Genomic DNA, 23,469 nt, shown 5'->3' on the forward strand with positions numbered 1-23,469 from the left:
CTCTAGAGGATAATCAGTAATGGGTTTTACTAGCTGTTCCTCACAACAGCATGATGTTGAACTGCTACGGTGTGCAGCATCACTGACACTGCTATTCTTTGCAGCTTGGAATGTCAATGGAAAATTACATACAACTCTTGGAAAGGGTAACTATGTTGAATAAACTCATTTGCTGCCCTCTCCATCTGTCTGTATTGGCATGGTGTCACAAAGTGTAATATACAAGGTTATAGTCTGTAGACCGTAAGAGATTTTTTTTTTTTAGCTTCCATACATATACTGATGTGTTTGGGGACTAATAGATCTACCAGAGCAGGCAGAAGAACTTACACTGTTGATGCTGTGGCATCCATAGCTATATGGGAAAAGAGGAACCAAGCATCTGTTTTGTGCTCAAGGTTCACTACATGCTTCTGGTATACACAAGCTTACTTAACTCTCCTCAACAGTCCTGTGAGATAAAACATCTCACTTTATTCTCATTTTCCAGAGTGATTAAGTAACTTGTTTAAATTCACCTAGAAAGTACAATAAGAGGCTAAATGATACCTTCCCCCAATCCCAGGGTTAATCAGCAAAATAGAAAAAAAGGGAAGAGTATGTCCTTGAGTCAGCAGGTTTCCATCACTGCATCATCTTCCTGCATTTTTGTTTGAGCATCCCATCAGTAAAAACGTCTGAGTGCATCTCCCATGTGTATTTATTTATAAACATATACACTAAAAACCAGTTTGCTCTTCAAAGTCTCGTGGTTATCAGAATCACCTAGAGCGCTTGTTCAAGCACAGCCCATGGGGTCCCAACCCCAGAGCAGCAGAGATTCAGTAGGTTTGAGATGGGACCCAAGGATTTGTATTTCTGACAGGCTTCCAGGTGATAGCGATGCCACCTGTGATGGACCTCACTTTCAATAGCATTGCTATAAACATAACCCCCAGATCAAGATTTAAAACACTAAAATACTATGGAATAAAATAGTAATTCTAATTAATATTTTTCCTGCACCCCAGGAGCGAAAGATCCCATTTTGGAAACCATTGCACTAAACTGAGCCACAGTGGCTTTCCTTGCCAGAGAGGCAAGCTTGGTGGCACTTCATAAATCACAGAAATTTCCCAAGCCTCAGACATTGTGGATAAAGGATATAATAAAGGCACACATCAGATGGGCACAGCTCATGGTCCCACTAATATTCCCAGGTAGTGCTCAAGCACTCTGCCTTTCATTTTCAGCTAACTCTACTCCTATCATCTTTCCTCTGCTTTAATTTTTTTCCCTTTGTGATAACAGCCACCAGTGCTTTTAGGTAATGCAATCTAGCTCTCCTGTTGTTCCTTTTATGGAAATTCTAGCCACTGCAAGTACATGTGGTACTTGATATCCACAAAGCAAAAATGTTCCGAGTGAACGATGCTTTGATTGAACTTTAATTTTGCTGTTACTTTGAAGTCCTGGGCTACAGGTATGCAATATGCTGTTTGGCATGGTTACATTCAGGAGTACTTGGAAGGGAATTTTTCCCTGCTTAGATCTGATGTAGATTTCCAAAGTGCTTTTGTAGATTTCTTTAGTGCTTTTGCTGTCTGGTAAAAAATAGGGCAGGTTTCTTTTCAGTAAATAAAACAAATTCCAGCACTTTGGAAGAGGAGAGACGAGGTATTTGCGAAGACTTGGAGCACAAATTTAAATCTAAAGGATAGGGCCTCCCTGGTGGCGCAGTGGTTAAGAGTCTGCCCGCCAATGCAGGGGACACGGGTTCGAGCCCTAGTCCGGGAAGATCCCACATGCCGCGGAGCAACTAACCTCGTGCGCCACAACTACTGAGCCTGAGCTCTAGACCCTGTGAGCCCCAACTACGGAAGCCTGTGTGCCACAACTATTGAAGCCTGCGCGCCTAGAGCCTGTGCTCTGCAACAAGAGAAGCCACCGCACTGCAACAAAGAGTAGCCCCCGCTCTCAGCAACTAGAGAAAACCTGGGTGCAAGCAAAGACACAATGCAGCCAAAAAAAAAAAAAAAAAATTAAATAAAATGAATAAATAAATTTTTTAAAAAATCTAAAGGATACTATAGCAGTAGGCTATAGTAGCCATAGCAATAGGCTGTTATTATAATTATAATTACAAATAAAATATTACATAATTAATAATATAAAATAATATTGGATAATATGACAATAGGCTCTGCTATAATAAGAAAAAAAGGAGAGGGTTAGTATAGCCATTGCTTCACTGAGAGAGGAAAAGAAGCATCTTTTGACATTTTAAGATAAAGAAAAGTGAAAGCATAGCTTATTAGTAAAGACAAAGTGCCTTCTACCAGAGAGAACCCCAGGATTTCCTGTGACCAAATCTGAGCAATAGAGCAAATGCCATGTACTGGGAGGTGCTTTTCAAAAAAGCCATTTATACTGTACAGGAAAACTGCTGTGAAGCATGCTCTGGCTTTTGTTAAGCAATGTCTCGATTTAAAGCCAGATTCCAGAGGACTGATTCTTAATGGTCAATGAAATAGCTCATACTTATTTCCTTGTCCCCCAGCTATTTGTTTCCTGACTAATTTCCCACCCACATTAATCTCAAATAAATGGTGCTTCTTGCATGGGTGAAGCCCCTTGCTTGCTGAGAACTCAAGGTAATGGAACCAGCAGCCAATGCTAAGGGCAGCATCTGGAGCTACTAAATAGAATTATCCCGACCCCCATTTCTTACAGAAAAACTTCCACCTTTTCCCTCTTGCCCTTACCTCATTCCTGCCTCAGGAAGAAAACAGGTCAAATGGGAAAAAAGAGCCACTGGGCACATGTACCATCAGAAACACAGACACTTAAGGGCTTGTCTGAGCCCTCAAATGCCCTGAATTCCCCCAATAAATTTTAAAAGCTAAGAAGCCAGAAGAAGAAGGAGGGGGGGAGGGGGAGGGGGAAGGGGGGGAAGAGGAGGAGGAGAAGAAGCACTGTTGCATATTATGTTCTTTAGAAAATATTTATTTGAGCCCAGCAAGGTCTCCAGCAGTATAGGTATACTGGCCTTGGAATCAGCAGTCCTGGGCAGGGTCTCACCTTCCCCACCTACTAGCTATGCCCTTCTGGGCAAGTCAACTCAATTAGCCTGAGTATTAGTTTCCTCATCTAGAAAATGCAAAGAACACCTCCTGAAATCTAGCTGTGGGCAATTAAAGATGGTCACATACGTTTCGATATCTGTCCTATTGAGAGGTGGGGACCCGGTCCCCTGTCCTTGAATTGAGCAACTACTTTGATGGATAGGATATGGCAGAAGTGACTGTTCCATCTGAGCCTACGTCTTAGTCTTCTGGAAGCTTCCACATTCTACCTCCTGGAATACTCACTTGGGAGCCCTGAGCCACCATATATAAAGTCTAACTACCCAACAGCATAGAGAAGACAGCTAAGGGACTCAGATGAGCCCTCTCCAGCCTTCCTCATCAAGACACAGTCACATGGGTAAAGCCAGCTAGGACCCTCTGGTCCAGCCCCGCCACCATCCACATGCCAGCAAGTGACCCAGGCAATGCCACATGGAACAGAAGGATTGCCCCGCCGAGTGCTGCCCAAATTTCTAACCCACTGTAAAAAATTAATAAACAAACCTCAATTAAATAAAGTCAGGAGACCAGAAGGGAGAGCTGTCACACCCCGTGATGATAGCAGAGCCCCACAGGAAGAAGAAAGACTCCTCTTCTTTCCTGGCAAGGACTCAGCCTTGGACTCTTTGTTTACTGTAGCCCTCCCAAGTTCCTTTTCTCTTCTATACAAGTGGTCTCCTTCCCGTGCCTTATTGGGACTTGCACGTGGCTTGTCGTGGTCACAGACACCAAATTGCAATCCTCTGCTAATCCAGAATAAACCCATCTTTGCTGGAGAAATATCTGGCAGTCTATTTGTTTTAGGTCAACACCACAAAACCATGAGACATGTTTACTATACAATAATAGATAATTAGGACATCAGCTAAAAAAGATGACTATGATGATCAAAAATAAATTGTAAATGCAAAAGGACTTGCAGACTACAAAGCGACATGTTTTGTCAATATTAAAGAACAGATAGTCTCTGAACACAGGTGTTTACAATGATTAATTTTGTGACATTTGCCATTACTGTTTAGGGATGCAAAGTCACGTGCCATCGGGAATCTGTGGTAGAAATGAACAGAAATACATTCAACTTCTCGTTCTTTACTGTGATGGGCTCCAGGGCTTTGTGAGTAAGGGATATTAATGTTATCTCCAGCTGGGAAAGAATATGTCATCAGGCTTTAAGTTATTTATTTCATTAAGGAATTTGGGGAAATGATTTCTTTTCCTATGACTCTATTCACCTGAGAGTATTTTGAAGCAGTAATCTCAGTTAACCAGAATACTCAAAGAACATGGTACTCTAATTACCTGAAAATTTCATCAGTGCTTCTTGTTGATCTTTCTAAAACGCTATAATAACTTTGTTTAAGTATGTTGTTTGGGAAATCCAAACTCTTGAAAAAATTGTGAAAAGTTAATTTATTAAAAAGTTAGTTTATAAGTTGAGTGTTTGAAACTTAGAATGCTATAAATGATAGGATTCCAAGACTCAGAGCCAACAGAATTCCAAATGTGCTACAATACTGCATAATTATACATTTTAAGGTTTAAAAAAATTCCTACAACAATTCCATGCTGTGAACTTTTTTTTTTTAAGCCTCAGAAGATATACTCAACCTGATCAAACCCTCTTCAGTCAGATCTAGGGAGCCCCCCAGGACATCAGAGCCCAGTAGGATGGCAGTCTTACAAGGGCAGAGGCTGCGTCCCTGTTCTCTGTGTGTGTCCAGGGCTCAGCACAGTTCTTAGTCCTCAATTGCTTGCTGTCATCCCCGAAGCAGCACAACACAGTGACTAAGACGTGCTTCAAGTCAGAAGAGACCTGGCTTTGATTCTGCCCTGCTTCTTGCTAGTGGCAACGGTGGGCAAAGCTCAGCATCTCTGAGCCTCAGTTCTTCAACAATAAAATGAGAATCAAGAGTGCCTACCACATGGAGCTCCTGCAAAAATTCAGTGGAACATTTTATGTAAAGACATGGTATCATGCCTGATGCACAGTTAGGGCTCAAAACGTGGCAGCAATCGTTATTACTGTTACGGAACCCAGACTTATTCCATGTGTGGCTCCCAGAGAATCTACTGCCCAATTCGGCAGTTCTGGGGTGTGCAGGGGGGGAGGAGGATGTACAAAGAGAATTTGTGACAATTTATATTTCTTCTTACCCCCAAAATATTGGAGATAAATTAAGCTTTACTTATATTTAACATATGGATTAATAGTAGTACATGTATGTCAGTTATAAGTAAATATATTGACAGTGCATGCTCTTTTTTTTTTTTTTAAACTGTTAGGGCTGCGTACATCAAAACATTTGGAGAGCATTGACCTAATTCTTCAAATAAGTCACTGGATCTGAAGCGGGGCAGAGGTGGACATTTGCCTCAAAGAAGGAGCCCAGCTGTGAGCAGAGGAAGCTGAATGTCCTTGGTGACAAGAAAGATCTTGAGTATCCTCCAGCCTCCAGCGAAGACAAGGGCCTGCCTCCTTAGGAAGGGAATGACCTTGGAGGAGTAGAAGAGGGAGGGAGAGGAAGAGAGGAAGGGAAGAACTCTAACAGCCAACCAGCCAGCCAGGCAAAGCATCAGTGACAAAGTTAGCCAGCGAGTGGGCTTGGGGTCCCTTTGGTCCGAGCATCTCACAAAATGGGAAGAAGCAGAGTTTCCACGGAGCTGCTGACAGCAGGTGAACAAAGTGAAGGGAAGAAATGAGGTCAAAAAGGTGGTTCGGAAAGCAATCTCCTCCACCGGAGATACGGGCCCTATACTGGTGCCCTGGGGAATGGGGAAAGGAAGGAGAAGCAGAAGTAGAGGGTCAGCGTCTGTCCCTATAGGGTGGTGAGTGAGTCCAGGGCTGGGGCACCATCTGTGATTAGAGACATGCGTAAGACAGACAGACATAACTCAATCTGGAGCATCAGTTTTTATGGTGTAGAAGCATGACTGTATCAGATCCTCATGATATACCCTGGAAATGTTTCCCACTCACCACCCCGCCAAATTTTATGAGGCATACTGTGGGGAATGTAGAATTCTGGACCAGGGAGTCAAGAAAACTGTGTTCTTGTTTCAGCTTTTCTGTTATTCAGCTACATCCTTGTGTAGGCACCTAGCTTCTGAATTCATTTTGTTGTCTGCAAAATAAGAGAGCTCATTTACATGATCTCTAGGTTCCCTTCCAGCCCTGTGATTATGAATTTCAGGATTCTGAAAGGGGCATATTCTCTGAGGAATTGCCTCTTATGCCTACATATTGAGTGCAGAGAAAAGCTATAGTTTATTAAGGGTGTCTGGTTATTTGCATTATCAATCAATGCTTGACTAGGTGGTTCCCATTCTAGAGTCTTCTTTAATGTCTTTAGTCCGAAATTACTTGACTATGTTTCTGCTCCTATTAGCTGCTCACATAATGAAGGCAGCTCACTGCCTTAACTCAGCTTCTTGGTACGGATTAAAGTGATCTAACTAAAAGAGAAAGAGGGAGAGAGACTGTATTATTAGCTCAGAAGAAGCTATGGCTAAAATAATCAGATGTTTCCCAAATACACTGAAATCAAAATAACTACTGACCCAACTGTATAAAATAAGATAAATTCACCACTCCACAATACAGCAGATCAGCACTCTCCTTTCTTCTTGTCTCTTCCAGTGTCCCCAGAATCCATCTGATCATTTTTAAAGTGTACTAGTACTCAAAAACAAATGAGAGATGAATGGAAATCAAGAGGACACATCTCTGAATTGCCAGATTCCACTAAGCAGAAAATTGGTTGGAGAGCAAGCAGGGAAGAAAGGAGAGCCTGGTCTCCAGAATGGAGGAGACATTGGCTGTTAAGAATATGTCCACTATAAAGTAGGGGGAGAGATTTGGATGCTTCCATTTCCCCCATGGGACTCTGCCTTCTTCAATCTACAGACCACCCCCACCCCAGGTTGAGACTCACTGGATTATCAGATCTGTTCTCTTGGTCAGTTCATGATGCCATAACAAATTACCATGGACTGAGTGGCTTAAACAACAAACGTTTCTCACAGTTCTGGAGACTGGGAAATACAAGATGAAGGTGCCAGCAGATCCAGTGTCTGGCGAGAGCCCTCTTCCTGATTTGCAGATGGCCTTTTTCTCCTTGTATCCTCACATGGTGGAGGGCAGAGAGAGAGAAAGCTCTTTTGTCTCTTCTTATAAGGGCACTAATCCCATTCATGAGGGCTCCACCTGCATGACTTAATTACCTCTTAAAGACTCCACCTCCTAAGACCATTACATCGGGGGTTAGGATTTGACCATATGAATTTGGGGGAGACAAAAAAAGAAACAATTGTATTCTCATCTTAAATTGAAAAGGAATTTGGGGGAAAAAAAGCATATTTGATATCTTGCTTGCTAGCTCAGTTTTTAAAAGAAAAAAAAAATCTAAGTGGAAAACTGCCAGAAATGTTAGAAAATGTTTATAAAGATACGCTTTGAGAGTTTCTGTTATTGCAAAAAAACAAATTAAAAAAAAAAAGAAACTTATATAGTGTTTTACTCTGCTAGGCAGCAGTGCAAACATAAGGAATCTGCAAACCTTACTTCTCTACAAACTAAGCTGGAATTGAAGAGGAATTAGGTCTATAGATTTCCTCAGAAACCTTAAAAGGAGAGCTAAGAACATACTGTATTTTGCTGGGTTGACAGATTATACCAGTTTACCAATCATTTCAAGTGCAGCCACATTATCAAAGTCTCCAAAGCAGTCTCCTTGATTCCCAGGATGGCAACCTTCCCTCCTAGCAATTTACAGCAGGCTGATATCAGCCTCCTACTCCAAGGCGAGTCTTCTCAGAAGGGCCCAGCATCAGAGAAACTGTGGTCAGCCACACCCTCACCCCACCCAAAACATCAGGGCCTTCATTTTACCCCAGGATTCGGCAACAGCAAGCATCTGCAAGGCTGGGCTGGTTAGAGGTGCTCTGAGTTCCTGGACTTGCATTGGAATAATCATCATCAGGTTAAAGGGGATTACATAATACCGGGGCTCTGTGAACTTTCTGTTAAAACTAGTGAAAGGTGTACACTTTGACTTGAACAAAGCACACTACTGTATGACGGTATAAAGGGATTATTAAATATGTGTTTATTTATATGGAGAACAAGGATAGTGTCTTTGCAAATATTAAACAGATGCCTTTGAATTTTCCCCTTACCCCTATTCCTTGGGACCTATTCCCTAGCCCTGTTCGACCTGTGGACCTGAGTGTCTTCTGACCTATCCTCCAATTCTTCAGCTATTTGTCTATTCTGATGTTAAAGCGTTCACTGAATTCTTAATTTCAATTATAGTATTTTTGAGAGTTTTAGAATTTTTCTTTTTTTTTTTTCAAATCTGCTGTGTCACTTTGTATAGTTTTACAAAAGAGTAATTTTCCTGCTGGAATGTTCAAGTTTGGCTTTTAGGCCCTTGAACACAGCAAGCATAGTTGTTTTATAGTCTATATCTGATAAATCCCATACCTAAAGCCTCAGTCAGTCTGTTTCCCTTGTTATTTCTGCTGATTGTGGTTTATGGGTGTCTTATCTCCTTGTGTGCTCTGTCATCTTTGATTGTGGACTGGACATTGTATATGAAAGAATTATTTACAAAAATGATTTGAGATCTATTATCTTCCTCATAAGAGGATTGTTAATTGTATTTTATTTTATGTTATTTACTTATTTTGCCAGGTGTCTAGGGGCACGAGCCATCCAGAATCACCTTCATTTCAGTTCAGGGCTTGAGATTTTGGGGACAGCTAAAATCAGGGCTTCTCAAACTTTAATGTCCACACATACCGCCTATGGATCTCGTTAAAGTGAAAATTCTGATTTAGTAGAATTGGGGCAAGCCTTGAGACTACACAATTTAAAAAGAAAACCCAGGTGATGTCAGCGTGATGGTTAATTTTAAGTGTTGACTGGCCACAGGGTACCCAGATTACATAATTTCTGGACGTGCCTATGAGGGTTTTCTGGATGAGATTAGCATTTGAATCCGTGGACTCAGTAAAGTAGATGGCCCTCCCCAGTGTGGGTGGTCATCATACAATCCGTTGAGGGCCTAAATAGAACAAAAGGTGAAGGAAGGAGGAATTCACTGTTTTTCTTCCTGCTTGATTGCTTGAGCTGGGACATTGACATTTTCCTGCCCTCAGCACTCCGGGTTCTCGGGCCTTCAGACCCAGTCTGGATTCTACACCATTGGCTTCCCTGGTTCAGGCCTTGGGACTTGGACTGAATTACACCACCAACTTTGCTGGGTCTCCAGCTTACAGACAGCAGATTGCAAGACTTCTCGGCCTCCATAATTGCATGAGTCAATTTCATATAATACATCTCTTCCTATATACATATATCCTATTGGTTCTGTTTCTCTGGAGAAGCCGGACTAATCCAGTGCCGATGGTCCATGGGCCACACTTTAAGGAACAGGACTTAGATGATTTGAAGCAGGCTTGCAGTTCTTTTCAATGCTAGTTTTTTCCAGTTCATCCTAATGCGTGTGTTTTCCACTTGATTTATGCTTCCAGTAATTCTAAAAGTTTACCTGTAGATTCTGATGAGTTTTTCTCACAAAAACAATCATGTAGTCTGAAATAATGACAATTTTATTTTTCTTTTTAAATTCGTATACCCTTTATTTGTCTTTCTAGCCTTATTGCACTGGCTGGGACCTCTGGTATCAAAAACAGTGATCATAGCAGGCATTCATGCCTCATGCCCCATCTCAAAAAGACAGCATTCAATAATTCACTGTTGTTCTGGTCACTGTAAGATTTTGTACATACACTTCATTGGATCAAGAAACTTTTCTTCTATTTCTAGTTTGCTAAGACGTTTTATTTTTTTAATAATAAATGAGTATTTAAGTTTATCAAATGCTTTTTTGTATATATCTTTACATTTATACATTGTTGTGGTACTTCTGGTTTTACATTCTGAATTACATTGGTTTATTTTCAAGTGTTAAACTAACCTTGAATTCCTGGAATAAACCTAACTTGTCATAATATATTATCTTTCTATACAATGCTGGATTTGATTTACCAATATTTTGCTTAGGAATTTTATATCTATGTACATGATCAAGATTGGCCTATGATTTTCCATTTAACATTCTTTTCAGTTTTGATATTATATCAAACCTGTCTCTACAGAGAAACAGAACCAATAGGAGATGGATATATATATACACATGTGGATATATATGGATATAGAGATATATATGTACATATATATCCATCTCCTATTGGTTCTATATATACAGCCTATAGATATATAGATGTATATATATCCATATATGTGTGTGCATATATATCTATATATAGATACATATCTCCTATTGGTTCTATTTCTCTTGATGTCATATTTTCATTAATATTTAGTTCAAAATATTTTCTAATTTTTATGTTGATCTCTTCTTTGACTCATGGACTACTTAGAAATTTATTATCCAATTTCCAATATTTAGGGATTTCTCATTATCTTTTTGTTATTTAAGCTTAGTTTCATTGTCATTAGAGAATATACTCTGTATTAATTCAATAATTGACATTTGTTAAATTTTGTTTTTTGCTCCAGCATATGGTCAGTTTCGGTAAATGTCCCATGTACACTTGAATGAGTAATTTGAAGTTACTTGGGACACTCATTGTTCTATACATGTCAGTTAGGTTAAGTTCATTGTGTTGTTTAAACTTTCTGCTTGCTCTGTCATTTACTGAGAGAGGTGTATTGAAATCTCCACCTCAGATAAGCCATGTGAGATGGAAAGTAAGGTCCTGAGCGCTTGATGAACAAGCGAGAGACTGAGAAAAAGAGCTAGTATCCACTTTGCATTAGAAATGAACAGAAATTTGGGGGAGCTGTGGGAAACCAGAGAAGATGAGAGGGAGATTCCTAAACTTCATGATGTGGAAGAGACAAAAGATTTGTAAAACAAGGGAATATCTAATTCTACTCGAAGAGGTTTTGAGTTTTTATAATTTAAACCCTTCTGTCTTTCTAAATCTTATGTTACCACTAAAACACATGGTGAGAGTAGCTTTGCTTTACTTGGTTTGTTTTGAGGAACTCAAGGAAAGAACAGAGACCTCTGTTGGCTTGGCACAGTCAGAAGCAGCCCTTGCCTCTGTGTATTTGCCTCCCCAGAACTTTGGGAAATTCTGAGCACCTGCTGAGTGCCAGGCACTGCTAGGTGCATTAAGTGCATCCTCTCCTTGTACTGCAGCATAATCAAAGTGTTAGAAATGCAAGCGCAAGACCATCTATGAACTGAACTATGACAGTGGAAGGAGATCTGTGTGAGAGGTGACCACACAAATGTCACTTGCCTCTTAACTTCCCACAACTGACACAAGTTTGGGAGAGGACACTGTCTTCTGGAGGGAGTGGCATGGGGGTTCTGTCCATCTTATCCAGAGCTAAAAGGTAAAGTGACCCCAGTTGTCATCTGGATTACATGACCTTGCAGTATTGTTGTTAGGAGATAATGTTGGTAAAGTACTTGGCTCAATAGAGAGTCAAGAGTCAATAGTTACCATTCAAGATGTCTCTGCATCTTTTTGTTTCCCAAACTTGGTGATGAGGATCCAGAGAAAAGGGCAGTGTCTTTTTCACTTAAGTGATACCTCCTATCACCATCACGTGCCCAGTGCTGTACTATGGGTATAGTAGATGCTAAGTAAATATGTTTGTTGTTGCCAGGTTCCCAGAGTTCCCTAAATGTGAATAGTTTCAAGGGCTGTGTTAGTTATCTACTGATGCAGAGCAAATTACCCAAATACAGATGGTCCCCGACTTACCATGGCTCCACTAAGGATTTTTTGACTTTACGATGATTCGAAAGCAATATGCATTCAGTAGAAACCACACTTGGAATTTTGGATTTTGATCTTTTCCTGGGCTAGTGATATGCAGTACAAATACTCTCTCGTGATGCTGGGCAGGGCAGTGAACCGCAGCTCCCAGTCAACCACACGATCACAGGGTAACCCACACTTACAACCACTCTGTACCCAGATGACCATTCTGTTTTTCACTTTCAGTACACTATTCAGTCAATTACATGAGATTTTCAGCACTCTTTATAAAATAGGCTTTGTGTTAGATGATTGTGCACAACCGTAGCTACTGTAAGTGTTCTGAGCACTTTTAAGGTAGGCTAGGCTAAGCTATGATGTTTGGTAGGTTAGATGTATTGAACGCATTTTCAACTTACAATATTTTCAATTTACATGGGTTTTTCAGGACATAACTCCATCATAAGTCGAGGAAGATCTGAACACAGATGGCTTAAAACAACAGTTATTATCTGTTAAGGATTTAGGAGCAGCTAAGCCAGGTGGTTGGACTTGGGTCTCTCATGAGTGGCAGTCAAGATGTGAGCTAGGGCTGAAGTACAATCTGAAGCTTGGCTGAGGCTGGAGGTTCCGCATCTAAGGTAGCTCACACCCATGGCTGTTGGCAAGAGGCCTCAGTCCCTCCCCACCTTTCCACAGGGTGGCTCATGATGTGGCACCTGGCTTCTCTCAGATCCAAGAGGATGAGACTGAGGCAGAAGAAGCCACAATCTTTTAAAACCCAAGCTTAGAAGTCACATGCCCCCTCTTTCACATTATTCTCTTCATCAAAAGTGAGTCACTAAGTCTAGCCCACACTCAGAAAGAGACCAGTCAGGCCCCACCTTTTGAAGAAAGTGCCAAATCACTTGTGGACATATTTAAAACCACCACAGTATGACATCGTGTTTTGCATATGGTGATGTGCTCAACACGTTTTTATTAAATAGATCCCAGGAACCTCCTTAGATTGTGACATAAAACCTTTGGAAATTCTCTTAGAATTTTTATCTCTGCCCCAAGAGATCAAACAACATTCAGGGCCCTTCTAGCTCCAAGATGTAATGTGTGCCCCCCTGAACAACATTCAAACCACTATTCCTCATGGAGATAATGCTTTTGGGCTGAATTCTCCCCATCGCTTACCTGCTTGGCTCTAGGGAAGAAAATTCTCTCTGTGGGACCCCTCTGTGTGCCGAGGTATGTCCCCTGACAGCTGGTGGCCTGACTGACTGGAGACATCAACAGAGAGTGTCCTGTACAGCCAGGGAGTGATGCAAACCCGGAGAAGAGACACGACGCAATCATAGCTCACGGAAGGATGGCAATGGGCGTGCTGCAGCTGCTGAGTCAACAACAGTTATATGTACACATTATTCTTCTAACAATTAGACTTAATCTTTAAACATTTTTTTCCCCTGCTTTGTTCCAAGAGGGATGTAAGGCTGCTTGATTTCTGTAAGTAATCCTTCCAGCTAGTCAAAAAATCCATTTCCTATTTTTAAGCATTAAAAAGGTAAGACAGGGCTTCCCAGGTGGCGCAGTGGTTGAGAATCTGCCTGCCAATGCAGGGGACACGGGTTCGAGCCCTGGTCTGGGAAGATCCCACATGCCGCGGAGCAACTAAGCCCGTGAGCCACAATTACTGAGCCTGCGCATCTGGAGCCTGTGCTCCGCAAGAAGAGAGGCCGCGATAGTGAGAGGCCCGCGCACCGCGATGAAGAGTGGCCCCCACTCGCCGCAACTAGAGAAAGCCCTCGCACAGAAACGAAGACCCAACACAGCCAAAAATAAATAAATTAATTAATAAAAAAAAAAGGTAAGACATTTTTGTTATTTTCTCTCTCATAGTAAAACTTTCTTAGGTTACCCCACATTCTATTTTTTATCAAATATTTAAGAAAAACAATTTGGAGAAATGCTTGTATTTAGCAATATATGTTATAAAGTGATAGAATTTCCCACTGCATAGATACCATATTTTTTCAAAATCAAGGGTTTTTTTGTGTATAGTTTCCCGCTTTAGTTTATCTCTTCTTTTTATCTTTATATTTTTATTTCCCTTAGGATTGTGTGGTCAATGAATTCCTGTTCTAAATAGTTCCTAAAAAGTATTTGGGAGTACTCACATGAAAATGATGATTGTTCTCAAAATTATGTCCTTCTTTGTAAGATCCAAATCTAAAAAAAAAAAAAAAAGTAGTTGATATGTAAAAACTATTCCAAAAGATATGTTCTTATGTAAAATTTAACCATAATCTATTGTGGTTTTACTTATCTATCATAAAACCAGGAGAGATACGATTAATTTATAAAACAGCAAATGAAGAAAAAAAAAAGGATTCATGCCTATGGAAAAGGCATACTAAATTTTAACCTTCAAAGTCCTCATTCCATGATTATGGATCATTCCAAAAGCACAACTGTTTGAGAATTATTGGCTGAAAACATTTGTGAAAAATAAGTCTGGATTTTCTCCCTTTCTCGGTGGGAATAATATCCATTTTATAGGTGAAGGGATGTTATTCATGTTATATTTATGCATCTATAAAATCTATTTTGGTAAAATTGCAATTTCTAAGGCTTCTACAGTGCTCAGGTGCTACAGATTAATGATTTACTTTGCCAATGAATAATTAGGTAATTATATAGCTCTGGTTGGTATGATGAAATACAAAAGGCACTGGAAAGGAAGCTATGACTTCCTTTTCTTAATCAGCAATTGCAATATCCAAATGACTACAATAATGTAGGAGATAGGAGATCTGTTTACTTTGTCATCTCAAAACAACAATAAGGGATATTAAAATTTTGCTAAACCTTTCACTGTACTATTCCATGACTAGAACCGAGTACTAAGGAAGAAATCAAGGATATACCCAAAGATATAGAGTCCCTGGAAGAGTTTCTGTAATAATGAAAGGCTAAATGTGCAATAAAACAATTGGTTAGCTAAGTTTGGTATATCCATACAATGGAATATTATGCAATCATTAAAGATATTTTCAGAAGAGTATTTTATTACTGAAGGAAGTTCATCATATACTGTTTGGATGTAAAAAAAATCAGATTAACAAATAGAATGAACACACCTACACATATATATGTTTCATACATTTACAAAGTTGGGATAATTGTGTGATATATAGATATATATGCATATAAAAAAGCAAAGATGTATCCAAAAATATTACCAGTGATAATCTTTGAATTGCTTATCTCCCCACTAAAACATAAGCGCCACAGGACAAAGATTTGGTCTTATTCACCACTCTGTCCTCAGTTTCCAGCATAAGGCCTAGCATGGTACTGGCATCGTGGTACTTAATGGTTGTTTGTTGAATTAAGGAATGGGATTTTTTGTGATTCTTTGATTATTTCTATTTTATAAATTTTCATATGTATATATTTTATAAGGAATTTTAAAGCAGACCTTCTACTTATGCTTCTGTTATTTTCATAATTAAACTGAGTGAGAAAGCAGATTGAGCACCCTTCATGGTTGGTGTGGATCAATCTGCAGCTGTGATAAGCCAAAAATATTTTTATTTGGACTTCTCCACACTCCTGATATGAGAAGAAGGAAACAGGAAAATTTTTTTTCTTCCCAGATCTTTGAGCTTCCATTTAAGAAGTCACCTCAGTCAACAAAAGGAGGCAAGCTTTCTATTTTACTTCTACTGTTAACTGCTACAAATACTGTTGCTGCTATTGCAGCTACTGGCTCTGGAGGATTTACCATGCACGATTTTAAGAACTTTGTGTGTCATTCAAACCTCAAAAAAACTTAAGAGTCAGGCACTACTATTTTTCCCATTTTGCAGATGAGATTTGAAGCTTAGAGAGGTTAAGCAACTTGCTCACAGTTGCGCAGCTGTTCACTGGCAAAAAGTGAAGGTCTGAACTGGGCAGCTTTTCCCCAGAGCCCATGCTCTTCACAGCCACATTGCAGTTACAAAGGGCAAGGTCAAATACAGTGACTGAAGCAAATCGAGACTTGGCTATAGCTCTCCTTACGTTTGCTGCCTACACTTTGATACAGTTTTTTCTTGTAAGGAGAGACAAGGAAGAAAAAGAGAATGGATAAATGTCATTTCCCCCCCAAACAAAATGACATCTGAGAAGTTTCTATAGCTACTAGTTGGTAAAAGTAGTAGAAATGTCAAATAATACTAACAAGGTATATGACATATTCTGGGTCTGGTTTGAGGCAGACATTTCCTCTCATTATCCAGTCATGGGAGGAAAAAAGAGCAACTATTCCAAATCACATGTTTTGCTGCAAATAGATTTCTCAGATAACCTCTATTTAAAACTAAACAACACCCAACATATTTCAGAGGGTAGAGTATCTGTAATGGAAATAAATAATCCACTCTCCATAGTCTCAATTCTTACTGCACATTGGAATAACCTGGAAAGATTATTTTTTAACCCAAAGCCCATGTATCACCAAGAGGTTCTGATGAATTGGTCTGGGGTGGGACCCAGGCAGAGGGAGTTTTTAAAAGCTCTCCAGGTGAGTCTAAGTGCAGCCAGCGCTGAGAATCACAGCAACCCAATGATACTAACAGGCTTCCTTCCCACTTGTTGTCTCTGTCACTGACCAGCCACGTAACCCTGATGAAGTTATGTTCCTCAGCCTAAGCTTCCTTACCTCTAAAATGGGGATAACAAGAGGACTGATCCAATGTGGATTCATCGAGACAACACACGACACATCTAGAACAGGGTCTAGGACACAAAAACACTTTAATGTTAGCTATTATGACGGTGATGGTGCCATTGATCTTTTTTGCCTGAGGTTGGGACTTCAACACGTTTCTCTATCCCAGAAAGCAGGGATCATAACTTCAACCCAAGTAGGATGTCATAATCTTTACCAGGAGCTCCCTTAACATGAATAAACCTCTAGAACCAAATCTAATTTGTAGCTCATTGTGAGGTAATATTTAGGTCCCGAGAGGGGATGGACAACCTCATAGCTGTAGTTCACAACATAAAGGAACTCACTCACCTGGGATTGAAGTGAATTTTCTCGGGAACTTCCCTGGGGTCTGTGACCACTTTCTGGTTGTCTCTATAATTAATGGGATCATCAGGGATCCTAAATTTGGCCATCTGAATTTCAGAGTCACTCAGCTCAGCATGGGAGATTCTTGCATAACCCAATCTGTGGCAGAAACAAATGGTTTGTAAAGATTTTATTATCATACAGAAGTCTGATGAGATCTAGTATTATAGATAACACCTTCATTATTAAGCCAGTTTCCCATTTCTAACTCTACTCTGTATATCACTAGAATTAACTTGATTTATTACTCTAAATATTTATCAAAATATTGCTTTTATGATATAAATGAATAAGGAATATGCACATAGGTTTAATTAACTAAACATACTTGGCAAACTGACTCTACTTTATTACACTAATGAATATTCTGTCTGTACAAATTGCCTCTCACACATTTGTTTTGCGTCAATAGCAGGAATTCTTCAGAATGACAGGAGCATAGGCCTAAATTCTTTCTTACCTTAAAAAATCCTAAATTCTTTCTTACCTAAAAAAAACCTCATGCACATTTTCATTCACAATGAAACATCTAAAATAAAAGATTTTTAATGCCTGAAAAACTGCACAATTTTCATGTCTGAAAAAATTGTACATCTTGTTTTTGCTTACATCTTTTGGTTCTCCAGGAAATTCAAAGCATTTTGTAGATGTTGTCTATCTGGATAGTTATAGAGAAGCTCACATGGAAAAATGGGAGAACCATAAGCAGCCAAGAATTCATTTTATTTTATTTATACTTTGCCTCTTAAAAAATGTCAGCTTCAGGCATTCATTTATTTAAAAAACAAATACATAGCCAGTCCCTACTACATGCAGGCATTGTTCAGGTACTGGGGATAAACAGTGAACAAAACGAAGGTCTTGCCCTCATAGAGCTTTCATCCTAGTTGGGGAGAACAAATTAAATATGTATATATGTATGGTGATCAGTACCCAAGTACTATGGGGGAACAAGCAGAGTACAGAGGACAGGGCATGCTAGGTGGCAGAGGCTGTTATTTTATACTGGATGGTCAGAGCATAACTCTCTGACAAAGTGACGTTTGAGCAAAAAGTTGAATGAAGTGAGAGAGCAAACCATACAGGTATTGGAGGAAGGGCGTTCTAGGGAACGGGAACAGCAAATGCAAAGGTCCTGGGGTAGAATGTGCTTGGCTTTTCTGAGAACCAACTCCACAATGACTGGAGTGGAGTGCATAGGGGGAACCTGAGTTTGCACGGGGGTGGGGGCAGCAGATGATGCAAAGCCTTCCTGACAGACTTGAGATTTTCTTCTGAGAATGAAATGGTAATCCAAGGAGTTTTGTGCAAAGATGCAGTGGCTACTGTGTAGAGAGCAGACTCCAGGGAAAGGATCAAAGCAGAGATACCAGTTAGGAGGCCACTGCAACAATTTAGGTAAAAGACGATGGGGGCTTGGGCCACAGTGGCAGTAGGAGGAACACTTAAAACCTGTAACTCCATACAAAATAGAGACAGAAACCCAGAGCTGGAACCAGTGGAGGCAGCAAATCTGCCCACCACAGCAGGTAAGAGAAGAGCTATGATGGCATCAGATGTGGGTCTGAGTTGTCTGACAGGTTAATGCATTTGTCTAAGCTCAGGTCCCAAATCTGTGCAGTTCCCTGTAATTCTATGTCACTGTCTCTAGTAAATCTAGGTTATTTATTTCCCAAATCTCTAAGATCAAAGTTCTAACCCATTTCATAGACACAGCCTTCAAAAAGTCCTTGACGATAAGGAACCTGATAATCCAAATCTTCTACTAAAACAGGGACTCTCTCGTTGTTGTCCAGTAAATATTTATTAAGTGCCTACTGAGAGCAGGGCATTGAATTAGATGATCAAGGTAAAGCTTATAGAATTGGTTTTGTGGACGGAAACTGAATAACAGTAGTCCTAACTTCATTAATTTTGGTATTTTCAAAATTACCTTCCTGTCTGTTACAGACTAAACATCTGTGTTTCCTCCCCCCAAATTCATATGCTGTAGCCCTAACCCCCTGCCCCAGTGTAGCCATATTTGGAGATAGAGCCTCTAAGAAAGTAATTAAGTTAAATGAGGTCATAAGGGTGGGTCCCTGTTCCAATAGGATTAGTGTCCTTAAAGAAGAGATATCACAGAGCATGCATGCTCTTTCCCTCTGTCTCCAGAAGCATGAGAAAAGTAGTTTCTGTTGTTAAAGGCACCCAGTCTATGGTATTTTGTTATGACAGCCTAAGCAGACTATTATACCATCTCTGACAGTCATAGTCACTATATGTATGTGTGTATATATATATATCTCCAAATATTTCTTTTTTTTTTTAATTAATTAATTTGTTTTTTGGCTGTGTTGGGTCTTTGTTTCTGTGCGAGGGCTTTCTCTAGTTGCGGCAAGCGGGGGCCACTCTTCATCGCGGTGCACGGGCCTTTCACTGTCGCGGCCTCTCTTGTTGCGGAGCACAGGCTCCAGACGCGCAGGCTCAGTAGTTGTGGCTCACAGGCCTAGTTGCTCCGTGGCACGTGGGATCCTCCCAGACCAGGGCTCGAACCCGTGTCCCCTGCATTGGCAGGCAGACTCTCAACCACTGCGTCACCAGGGAAGCCCCAAATATTTCTAAATATACACATATATTTGCCATCCCACTCTCCTAAGGAGAGACAAAGAAGGTCTTGGGCCACAAATGTACAAACAGAGCCCAGTGATTAACTATTATGGGCACTGGTACTATAAATACCCCTGTCCCTTGGCAACTAACAATTTTTACGTCTTGAATATATACCTTTTTCAGTCTATATCATAAACTGTCTTCTAGAAATTCTAATATCCCCATTAAAGCAACCACTTTAATATGAATTTAAACGGAAGCAGTGTTTTCAATCTGAGATATCATATACTTTACAAAACTAGCATGCTCCCTCCCACCTTAATGTTTTGGAAACACCAAAATAATAGTCAAGCTCTCTGTCCTGCAGCCATATGGGCATGTGCTGGGTCTTTAGAGTTTCTGAATTATTAGTGTAACCAGAATGAGCTTAGCATCTCAGGGGCCTCCCTGGCCACCTCAGTAAGCATATGAACCAATGAAATTATCCAGGAACCAATTTACGAAGTAATATCCAAAGTCCTTCATAAGAGTCCACAAGACCTGCTCCCTTCCCTTGCTGCCCACACACTCCCCACTTACCTCCTTTACCTCCATCTCCATATACACACTCCTGCCCCACGAATATCCCTTTTCTTCAGAAACATCAGCCCTCCTGCCTTTGGGCTTTTGCACTAGCTGGTCCCTCTACCTGGAAAGGTCTTCTCCCAGACAGCCACATGGGCCACTCCTTCAAATCTTAGCTCTAATGTCAACTTCTCATTAAGACCTACCCAAGCCCCTATTTACAACTGCATCCCATCTCCATATTCTGGATGTTCCTTACCCTGCTCAAGTTTTCCTCACTATAGTTATCACCTCCTAAAATAAGACACAATGGAATTATTGACTCCATCATTCCAATCATTGTCTATCTTCCCTCAGCCAGTTGAGGGATGCTTCTCTGAATGTTCACTGCTATACCTCTGGTGGCTGAGATACATTATGCTCCATCAGTACTTGTTGAATGGCAAATGGGGTAAAGAACAGTAGAACCTAATGGTTTGCTTTCACCAGACTGTGACTCATAAGTGAGCAAGCCATATCTCCAAAGGGAGAGAAGTTGACCCTGTGATTCTATATCATCTCCAGAAGGCAACCATTTCTTTCATCAATGTAGACCACAGATCTTAGAACAGAAGGTTACCTAAGAGGTGATCAGTTCCACACCAGCTCCCCTCTTCAGGCAGGCAATGCCAAGATGCCTCCGGGTGATGAACTGCTCTGTATGGAGGAGGAACTAAGGCCCAGAGAGGTCCATCCTAGAAGCCCCCACTGTCCCACAGTTCCCAGCACTGCCCCAAGGAGGGTAGTTAAGAGTCCTCAGGTCAAATAGCTCCAAACAGATTCTGTACTAACGGAATTTCAAGATGAGTTTCAGGGATGGTCTCCAGCATGTTGCATCCACTAAAGAACCCTGTAAGTGGAGGGGCCTGTGAATCCATCACTGTCAACAAGATCTGTCCCGCCTTACCTCTCTCACATCACCTCCCATCTCACTCTACTCCAGCCGTGTTGGCCTCCTCACTGTTACCCAAAAATACCAAGCATGCCCTCCTCAAACTCTTGCACTTCCTCTTCCCTCTGCCTGGATGCTCTTCTCAGGATGTATGCAGGCGGACTCCCCCCTCATTCGGGCTGCTGCCTGAACAGCACCCCATCAGAACAGTGACCCTGCCCACCCTCGGCACTCCCCACCCTTCTTACCTGGCTTTATTCATCCTTCTCATCACATTTATCACCACCTGGCATAGTCTATTCCTTACGTGCTTACTTTCTGTCTCTTTCCACTGGAGTGGAAGCTCCACGAGTCAAGGATTTTATTTTGTTCCTGTTATATCCCCAATGCCTAGAACAATGCCAATCATGTAATAGGTATTTAATAAATACTTGCTGAATAAGTGACTGACTGATTAGTCCCTTTTTTCATATTAAAGTGCTCCTTGCTTTGTTTAAAGCAACACTGCCTTCAAAACAGATTTACACAGTTACGTGTTTGAATTTTGAGATCTTTCAGCTACAGTATTTTTGAATTTTTATATATATATGGATAATATTTACTTTTTGATATGGGATGACATGGGGTGATATTTTTTAAAAGTATAATCTACCTTGAGAGCTCACCACAATATAGTAGTGGCTCCAACAAGGTAGTTACCTTACCCAAGATTACATGATTAGAAGCTGGCAAAGCTGGAACTCAAGTCCACGGTCCATGCTGTTTCCACCATGGCATACAGTCAAAAATGGTGCCATTCCTAACATGTACTGACAGTTACATAATTATCATGCTTAATAACTCACACAGTATCCTCTTTGCATAATTAAACTTAATTTGCTTAACCATTTACTCCTTCTTAAATCATTAGGCTATACATTGAAAAAAATGTTAAACTGGGTAACTAGTCAAATCAATGTTTATGAAAAGTAACACAATTAACTAATTGCTTCCAGAAAGTTTTTCCTTCCAGGATAGACCCAAAAGATCACAAGAACAGTATATTAAGAAAAACAACAATCCAAAAAAAAAAAAAAGGAAGAAAGAAAAAGAAAAAAAAACAACAATCAAACACCTATGCTTACTTGATCAGCCCTCGATACATAATGTATTCACACCATCTGTCTTGATCTGTGCTGTCAATATCCTAATAATGAAGAGAGAAGAGAATGTTTAAAGCATTAAAAACGGTGCTCTATTCTGAATTGCCAAGAAAATGTATGAGCTACAGTAATAAATATGCCTTTCTTTTGTGCCTGCTATTTTCTCTGCCTGACTCCTACTGATTTTTTAAGGTCAAAATCATTTATTCATTCTATAGATATTTTTGGAGCACCTACCATATGCCCATCTAGCCCCAGTATGAGATGCTGGGAGTAAAACATGAAGGTGGTCTAGAGAGGGAGTTAGGCAGCAATCACAACACGGTACTGGCTCTGCACAGGTTTCCAAGTCTCTCATCCCAAGCAGAATTGACTGCATGCTCATCGGTCATCCTGTGTAGTCCTTTATGCGCACCAGCTACACCACTCCGTACAGTTAATTGTTTAGATGTCTCCACTCTCCCCTTCCTGAGCAGAAAGACTCAATCACCTAGGCTCCCTGGTTCCTGGCAGGAAGGCTGGCATTTGGCAGGAGCTCACTCTGTTTGTTAAATTGAGTCACTGGCAACACACGTTTCAGAAGTAATCGTGAGTCTATTTGACGTTGAAAGCTTGAGACCAGCGTTACTTTTCATCAGAAAATCAGAACATAAACATTTTTTTCTGTAATGTGTTGGCAAAACTCTAAATATGGAGCTTTTATATTAAAGAAATATTCATTTTCTGCTTTTAAAAAATATACCTGACTTTTGACTATGTTGACTAAATTTTACTATTAATATTTAATTTAAAAAATATTTTTAAATCACAAAGAACACACCACAATTTATTATGTACTAATTTTTTTTCTTAAGCTTGGTGGTGGACACATGAATGCTTGTTAATTGATCTTTACTATTACTTACATATCACACACATATCAACTATGACTTTTGTATACATGGAAAAACTGTAATACATTTTAAAAATTAAATTAAAAAATTTTAATGATAAAAAAAGCAAATAAATTCTAAAGGTACTGCTCTTGTTTGCCTTGGAAAGAGATAAAAATTTAGTCATTCAACTGTATATAGTGGGGTTAATCAACTATGAATATGTTTTACTATCTTTTTATTTATTAGGTTTTAAAAAGTTGCTCTCAAATTTTAAGACTACAGAATTTAAATATTCATTTCTTAAAGAGAAATATCTGTTCACTCAAGCATTTATGAT

At 40.1% G+C, this 23,469-nt stretch overlaps 1 protein-coding gene across 1 annotated transcript in view; it reads right to left on the reverse strand.

The window, feature by feature from the left end:
- Window positions 1-13,881: 13,881 nt before the first annotated feature.
- Window positions 13,882-23,469, reverse strand: part of CWH43 (cell wall biogenesis 43 C-terminal homolog) — a 51,373-nt gene continuing 41,785 nt past the window's right edge. The window contains 3 exon segments of the mRNA XM_036852858.1: window positions 13,882-14,135; window positions 16,972-17,127; window positions 22,240-22,301. Coding sequence (XP_036708753.1) covers window positions 14,048-14,135; window positions 16,972-17,127; window positions 22,240-22,301 — 306 coding nt within the window. The 3' untranslated portion in view covers window positions 13,882-14,047.

Source organism: Balaenoptera musculus, chromosome 5, assembly GCF_009873245.2.
Source record: "Balaenoptera musculus isolate JJ_BM4_2016_0621 chromosome 5, mBalMus1.pri.v3, whole genome shotgun sequence".
NCBI classification, from domain to species: Eukaryota; Metazoa; Chordata; class Mammalia; order Artiodactyla; family Balaenopteridae; genus Balaenoptera; species Balaenoptera musculus.